The sequence below is a fragment of the Anguilla anguilla genome, chromosome 12 (assembly GCF_013347855.1).
Source record: "Anguilla anguilla isolate fAngAng1 chromosome 12, fAngAng1.pri, whole genome shotgun sequence".
In the NCBI taxonomy this organism is placed as follows: Eukaryota; Metazoa; Chordata; class Actinopteri; order Anguilliformes; family Anguillidae; genus Anguilla; species Anguilla anguilla.
This window is the reverse complement of record NC_049212.1, coordinates 7705257-7712756: the sequence shown is the minus strand read 5'-3', so window position 1 is coordinate 7712756 and position 7500 is coordinate 7705257. Positions and strand designations below refer to the sequence as shown.

The 7500-nt window shown below is 51.2% G+C and overlaps 1 protein-coding gene across 6 annotated transcripts in view; it reads right to left on the bottom strand.

Annotated features, from left to right (window-relative positions):
- LOC118210178 (septin-4-like) overlaps positions 1-7500 on the bottom strand; it is a 48550-nt gene that overhangs the window by 7720 nt on the left and 33330 nt on the right. For 3 of the 6 annotated variants that reach the window (XM_035386134.1, XM_035386135.1, XM_035386137.1), the window contains 7 exons: positions 4685-4945; positions 4168-4264; positions 3981-4067; positions 3720-3843; positions 3031-3165; positions 2198-2315; positions 303-413 (listed from right to left, as the gene is read on the bottom strand). In XM_035386134.1, coding sequence (XP_035242025.1) covers positions 303-413; positions 2198-2315; positions 3031-3165; positions 3720-3843; positions 3981-4067; positions 4168-4264; positions 4685-4945 — 933 coding nt within the window. The remainder of the gene's footprint in view (positions 1-302; positions 414-2197; positions 2316-3030; positions 3166-3719; positions 3844-3980; positions 4068-4167; positions 4265-4684; positions 4946-7500) is intronic. The other 3 variants (XM_035386138.1, XM_035386139.1, XM_035386136.1) reach the window with 2 other exon arrangements.

Here is a 7500-nt window from a genome sequence, read left to right as displayed (position 1 = left end):
AGTAATTAACATAAAGTAGTAATTTCTTATATTACATAAAAATACACACATACATATATACTTTGAATAAATAATACATTTACATTTATTAAATGAATATCATTTCACATATATATTAAATATGCTCCATTTGGATTACATGAAAAAGAGAATACTGAATAGATAATACATCCACATTTCTCTGTGATATATCTCAGAGAGTTCTGTCCGTGTGATGTGTTTAAGGACACACTGATGCCCCACGCAGTCTCTCCAGTGACACAGACAAACCACACAACACGCCACACGAACGCATGCCACACCTTACTCACTTTCAGCTCCTGGTCCTGCTGCTTGAACTCCTCGTCCTCGTCAGAGTCGCAGTCCGGGAACTGGTAGATTTTGATCCCGTACTGCTCAATCTCCTCGCGGATCTGCAGGGATGGGGGGCGGACGGGGGAGGTCAGCCGGCTCACGCGCGAACGGACCGGCGGATAGAACAGGGCCCTGCTTCGCGAACCGGGATTACTGAGTTATCTGGACACACCGCGCTGAGTGAAACCCGGAACCCCTCCAAAATCTGGAACACGGACAACAGTAAAAAGAGCTGTTCCGGGTTTTTACTCTGCGCAGTTATCCAGCTAAACTCCATGATCCTGCTTCGTGAAATACCCCCCTGGATTACTGAGCTAGCTGGATAACCGCACTGAGTAAAACCCAGAACCCTCCCAAATCTGGAACACGGACTGAAGTCGTTCTGGGTTTTACTCCGTGCAATTATCCAGCTAACTCAGTAATCCTGCTCTGTGATACAGGGTTTTATTCAGTGCAGTTATCCAGCTAACTCAGTAATCCTGCTCTGTGATACAGGGTTTTATTCAGTGCAGTTATCCAGCTAACTCAGTAATCCTGCTCTGTGATACAGGGTTTTATTCAGTGCAGTTATCCAGCTAACTCAGTAATCCTGCTCTGTGATACAGGGTTTTATTCAGTGCAGTTATCCAGCTAACTCAGTAAGCCTGCTCTGTGATACAGGGTTTTATTCAGTGCAGTTATCCAGCTAACTCAGTAATCCTGCTCTGTGATACAGGGTTTTATTCAGTGCAGTTATCCAGCTAACTCAGTGAGCCTGCTCTGTGATACAGGGTTTTACTCAGTGCAATTATCCAGCGAACTCAGTAATCCTGCTCTGTGATACAGGGTTTTATTCGGTGCAGTTATCCAGCTAACTCAGTAATCCTGCTCTGTGATACAGGGTTTTATTCAGTGCAGTTATCCAGCTAACTCAGCAATCCTGCTCTGTGATACAGGGTTTTATTCAGTGCAGTTATCCAGCTAACTCAGTAACCCTGCTCTGTGATACAGGGTTTTATTCAGTGCAGTTATCCAGCTAACTCAGTAATCCTGCTCTGTGATACAGGGTTTTACTCAGTGCAGTTATCCAGCTAACTCAGTAAACCTGCTCTGTGATACAGGGTTTTACTCAGTGCAGTTATCCAGCTAACTGAGTAATCCTGCTCTGTGATACAGGGTTTTACTCAGTGCAGTTATCCAGCTAACTCAGTAATCCTGCTCTGTGATACAGGGTTTTATTCAGTGCAGTTATCCAGCTAACTCAGTAATCCTGCTCTGTGATACAGGGTTTTATTCAGTGCAATTATCCAGCTAACTCAGTAGCCTGCTCTGTGATACAGGGTTTTACTCAGTGCAGTTATCCAGCTAACTCAGTGATCCTGCTCTGTGATACAGGGTTTTACTCAGTGCAGTTATCCAGCTAACTCAGTGAGCCTGCTCTGTGATACAGGGTTTTATTCAGTGCAGTTATCCAGCTAACTCAGTAAACCTGCTCTGTGATACAGGGTTTTATTCAGTGCAGTTATCCAGCTAACTCAGTAATCCTGCTCTGTGATACAGGGTTTTATTCAGTGCAGTTATCCAGCTAACTCAGTGATCCTGCTCTGTGATACAGGGTTTTATTCAGTGCAGTTATCCAGCTAACTCAGTAAGCCTGCTCTGTGATACAGGGTTTTATTCAGTGCAGTTATCCAGCTAACTCAGTAAGCCTGCTCTGTGATACAGGGTTTTATTCAGTGCAGTTATCCAGCTAACTCAGTAATCCTGCTCTGTGATACAGGGTTTTATTCAGTGCAGTTATCCAGCTAACTCAGTAATCCTGCTCTGTGAAACTCCCCCCAGGCGAGGCTCACGCGAGGGTCACCTTCAGCTTCTTCTTCCTGACCTCGGAGGGGGTGAGGGTGTCGGCTTTGGCCAGGACGGGCACGATGTTCACCTTCTCGTGCAGCGCCTTCATGAACTCCACGTCCAGGGGGCGGAGCCTGAGACAGCACAGGTAACGTGAGCGCCTGGGACGAGACGAGCGAGCCCCGCCTCCCGCTCCGCCTCGCCTGACAGCCAGGTAAAACACCAAGGTCACCGTCGGCCTTCCGTGAGTTCAGGTTAAAAGATAAAAGCCAAGGCAAAAACGGACCTGTATTTCTCTCTGTCAGTACCCATGTTTCTCCTGCAGAGGGTGCTCTCAGGCTGTCTCGAATGGAACTAGCTGTAGAAGCACAGCCTTAAAGCGGAACTCCGGATCTATAATTTGATGGCACAGGTTCTGAGGCAGGATCCCATTGAAATGCGGCATTAAATTACAGCAAGTCATAGCAACTTGAGGTTTACATATGTGATACAAACTATTCATACTTTTGACTAGAGTAGGTTTTTTCACCAATTTTTCACTATGTTCAGTATCCTAGTGAATAGTGCCTATCCAGCTGACATCACAAGGAAATTTCAAGCTGCTAAAATTATGAAATATGGCACCATGTTTGCAGAAGGAAACTGTCTATGGACTAGTTTATCAATTTTTCATTACTCTCTGGGTTATTCATCAAAGTCTACAGTCAAAACTCTCGAATTCTGCACCAATAAAACGGCCAGGATTCTTCAGCAGCTGTACTTGTTTTGAGGACTGTGAGAATGTGCAGGGCCCCGGGGGGCAGCGGGGTGGGGGTGGGGGGTTGGGGTGGGGGGGTCGGTCTCTCGTACCCGTGTCCAAACGGCGAGATGAAGTAGAGGCAGCAGTGCACGCGGTTGTCCTGGATGTTCTTGCGGTTCAGGCCGCTCTCGTCTCTGAAGTACTGCTCAAACTGCTGGTCTATGTAGTCTGCCACCGACTTCCAGCTGTGCATACACACACACACACACACACATGCACGCGTACACACACACACACACACGCACGCGTACACACACACACACACACACACACAGATACAAACACACACACACATACATGCGCGTACACACACACACACACGCACACACATACGCAAACACACACACACACACACACACACAGATACAAACACACAAACACACACATACATGCGCAAACAAACACACACAGATACAAACACACACCCATCAGTCCAGCCTGTAACATTTCATCACTGCTCTGAACTATGTGAGTAAAACCTAATGAGGTAACACAGGCTTGTCTTTGAAATACAAAAAAATACAGAAGAGACTTTCTAGAAGCCCAAGGCCAAACCGCCCCCCCACCCCCCCCAATAAGCCATCCCACTATAAGCTCCACCCCCCATCAGTCAAACCGACTGACTCCCCGCCATCAGCATCCCACTATAAGCCCCGCCCCCCCCATCAGCCAAACCCACTGAACCCTGTCCCCATCAGCCAAACCCACTGTAAGCCCCGCCCATCCCTGCCTAGCGTACCACTCTGTGTTGTTCACAGCGTCTCCAAAGCCAGGCGTGTCCACAATAGTTAGCTTCAGTTTGACGCCCTTCTCCTCAATGTCCACCGTGTGCTTAGTTATTTCCACCGTCTGTGTAATCCTCTCTGCACACACAACCAAAACAAGATTAGGACTGACAGCTGGGCACACGAATGCAACATCTGCCCACACTAACACAACAGCTGTAAAAACAGACTACAGCTGGTCAGGGGGACACAGAAGCTGCACGACAGTAGCCCACCTTCGGCATTGAGTAGCTTCCTGTCCATATAGAGGTCTGTGAGAAACAGACTGTTGACCAAAGTGGATTTCCCCAGACCCGACTCTCCTGCAACACCAGAAAAGAGAGAGAGAGAGAGCTGGGTTCACGGTCATCGGTTAAAGGTTAAGGGTCAAGGCGAGCAGGTCAGCTGGATTACCAAACTCACCCGCTACCATCAGTGTGAAGTCGAAGCCCTTCTTCACAGACTTCCGGTGTACCTGGTTTGGTAGAGTGGCAAAGCCCACGTACTCCTTATCCTGGTCCTGAGAGAGAGAGGGAGAGATTGGGCCTTCGCAGTACATTTCTGTTGGTGTTTCACATATACACGCAGACACATTACTCTACACACCCAGAAAGACACACATCACACATACACACACACACAAACAAATTACCCTACACGCCCAGAAAGACACACACACACACACACACACACACACATTACTCTACACACCCAGAAAGACACACATCACACATAAGCACACACACGCACACACACACACATGCACACGCATACACACACACACACGCACACTCACATATGTAGAAACAAAAGGCACACGGGCCTAGAACCCTGGATGAGAAGGTACACGCTATATTGTGATCCCTAGCCGAATCTCGCCAGAGAGTAATCCCTAACTGAATTTTTTGGGGGGGGGGGGGGGGGGTATCCAGGCTGTTACCTCTGTGGCGTCGTAGGGGTCAAATCGGCCCCAGGGGCTCTTGGGTCGGGAGGGGCTGATGGGAGAGGGCAGGCTGAAGCCTACGCCCTCTGACAGGCCCGCCTCCCCGGGGGGGCGCAGCAGCGCGAGGGTGTCCGGGGTGGGGGGGCGCCCGTGCGGGACCCCGGCCGGCTCGGGCCCCAGGTTCGGCGGGGGGGGGGCGTCCCGCATCAGGTGCTCCAGCTCTGAGTCCTCCGAGTCATCCTTGGACTGGCTGGGGAGCTGGGGGCGGGGCCAGTTGTGGGATGGGGCGGGGCCATGGGGTAGGATGGGGCGGGGCCATGGGTGGGGCGGGCCCAGGGTTGGGATGGGGTGGGGCCAGGTTTGGGGTGGGTTCGGGGCGGCACACGTGGGGGGGGGGGGGGGAGCGTTAATTGAAGACGGTTGAAAGGGTGAAAAATGGGGGATCGAATGAGGAAAAAGAAGAAAAGACAACAGTTGTTTTCCCGCATGTTCAGACAGAGTGCTGGAGGGCTTGCACACAGAGCAGGCACACGTCATAGAGAAACGGCTGATGCATTAGTGGAGTCAGTGCACTGGAGGGGGAGGGGCTGTTAGTCTGCAGCTCACTGGCACCCCCGCTAACCGGAAACGCTCAAGGTGACCACATACTGACCACTAACTGACCACGTACTGACCACAGACCGCAGTGCAATGGGTCAGATCGGAGAGCCAGTAGGCCCAGTCCTACAGACGATGTAAACGACGCGGGTGCCGCGAATCGCCCCTTCACCGTATGAGAAGGGGCGTGGCAATGCCTGCCGACATACACCGGGGTGGAGGGAAGTGCGGGCTCTGTGTCCTGGCCCCGCCCACTCCCAGTTTGACTGACAGCTGTCCCGTTGCAGAGACGCAGGAATTCAGCAGGGGGGCGGAGCTTCAGCAGAGGCGGAGTTCCAGGCTGGGTATATTTAGACTCTTCTCACTGTGTGTTCCATGTAGGTCAGATTTAGAGCTGTTGTTTGCTCAGACCAGGAAGTGAAGACACAGGCCAGTGATGCCCTGAGCGAGTTTCGCTTATTTTTTTTTTTACCCCAAACCCCGGAGAGCTCAGGACATCCTTGTCACAAGGGGGCGCTCTCTTCTTAACGCAGCGGGTTTGATACCTGCTGGCCTTGCGGGTGCAGGTCAGGCTCGGGGGAGTCGGAGCCGGAGTCGAGGTCGTCCGACAGGTCGGGTTCGTGGTCGGAGTCCTCCATGGCGACGGGGGCTACAGTGCACTCTGCCATCTCCAACAAGGAAGAGAGGGACGAACGGGGGGAGGGCGGGGGGGGGCGGGGTGGGCGGAGTCCAAGTGGGCAGGGGTTGACCAATCAGGGGGCGTGACGGTGGGCGGGGAGCGGGAGGGTTCATTCGGGGGGGGCACGGACAGAGCGGGCGAGGTTGTGGTGACGGACGGGTTACAGGAGAAAAATAAAGCGATGAAATTGTTACAAAAAAAAGCTAAGGATTATGAGCGAAATAAAACACTGGGATCCAGCTTATGCAGAGTAAAAGGCCAGAGCAGCCGATCCTCATTGCAGTGTGGTTGGCATTATCCTGTTATAATAAGCTGCTTCTTAGTAATAATTCTCAATCATATGGAAAAAGGGGAATAAGTATGCTCGCGAAAGTGAGAGGTTTCAAATCAAATTGTTGTGCAAACCCAAAGAACCAATCACAGCTGAGTGAGGCCAAGCCATACACAACTGTCATACGCACACACACACACACACACACACACACACACACACACACACACATACACACGCACACACACACACACACATACGCACACACACACACATACACACGCACACACATACGCACACACACACATACACACATACACACACACACACACACACACACACACACACATACGCGCACACACACATACACGCACACACACACACACACACACAAACCCTTAATAGAGCCGCAAAGGGACTCTGCACATCAAGCAAGATCTTCCTTTCTGCCTGACCTATAAATCCTGTACTGAGACTTCTTGCATAGTGGCTGTTCGAAAGCCATCGGCAAGACAATTTACGCACAAACATCCCTTTAATGGCTGCGTCCATGTTCAGCGCTAACGAGTAGCTGTACGTAGCTCATTTGGATAACCGTTTACCCTTCCGACCCAACTGTCCGCCTGGCCTCTTTGATCGGACCCGAAAACAGATCATAGGGCCGCGACCGCACGTGTCCCACAATCCCCCCCTCGTCCCCTCCGTCCGCCCGCCCGCCCGACTTCACGATCCCAGACTTGGCTTTCATTACATTACATTACATTACATTACAGGCATTTAGCAGACGCTCTTATCCAGAGCGACTAACACAACTTTTACATAGCATTTTACATTGTATCCATTTATACAGCTGGATATATACTGAAGCAATGCCGGTTAAGTACCTTGCTCAAGGGTACAACGGCAGTGTCCTTACCCGGGAATCGAACCTGCGACCTTTCGGTTACAAGCCCAGTTCCTTACCCACTGTGCTACACTCCATCGCAGCCGAGCGCTTTAACTGTGCAGCGATCGGCGCGGCGTCAGGGCACTGCCCCGCATTACAGGCCCGTGACCTCGATTCGGGCTCCCCCCCCCCGGGTGCAGCGCGGATCAATCCTCAATCTCCGGGCCCCGGCCTATATAACCGACCTGGTCAATACCACCACCCCCTCCCCACCCCCACCATGGCATCCTCAGCAGCCTGCACCACAGGCACACATCTGCATACTCTCAATGACCAATAACCAATCACTTTACAACCCTTCCTCCCGCTAGCCTTCTGCT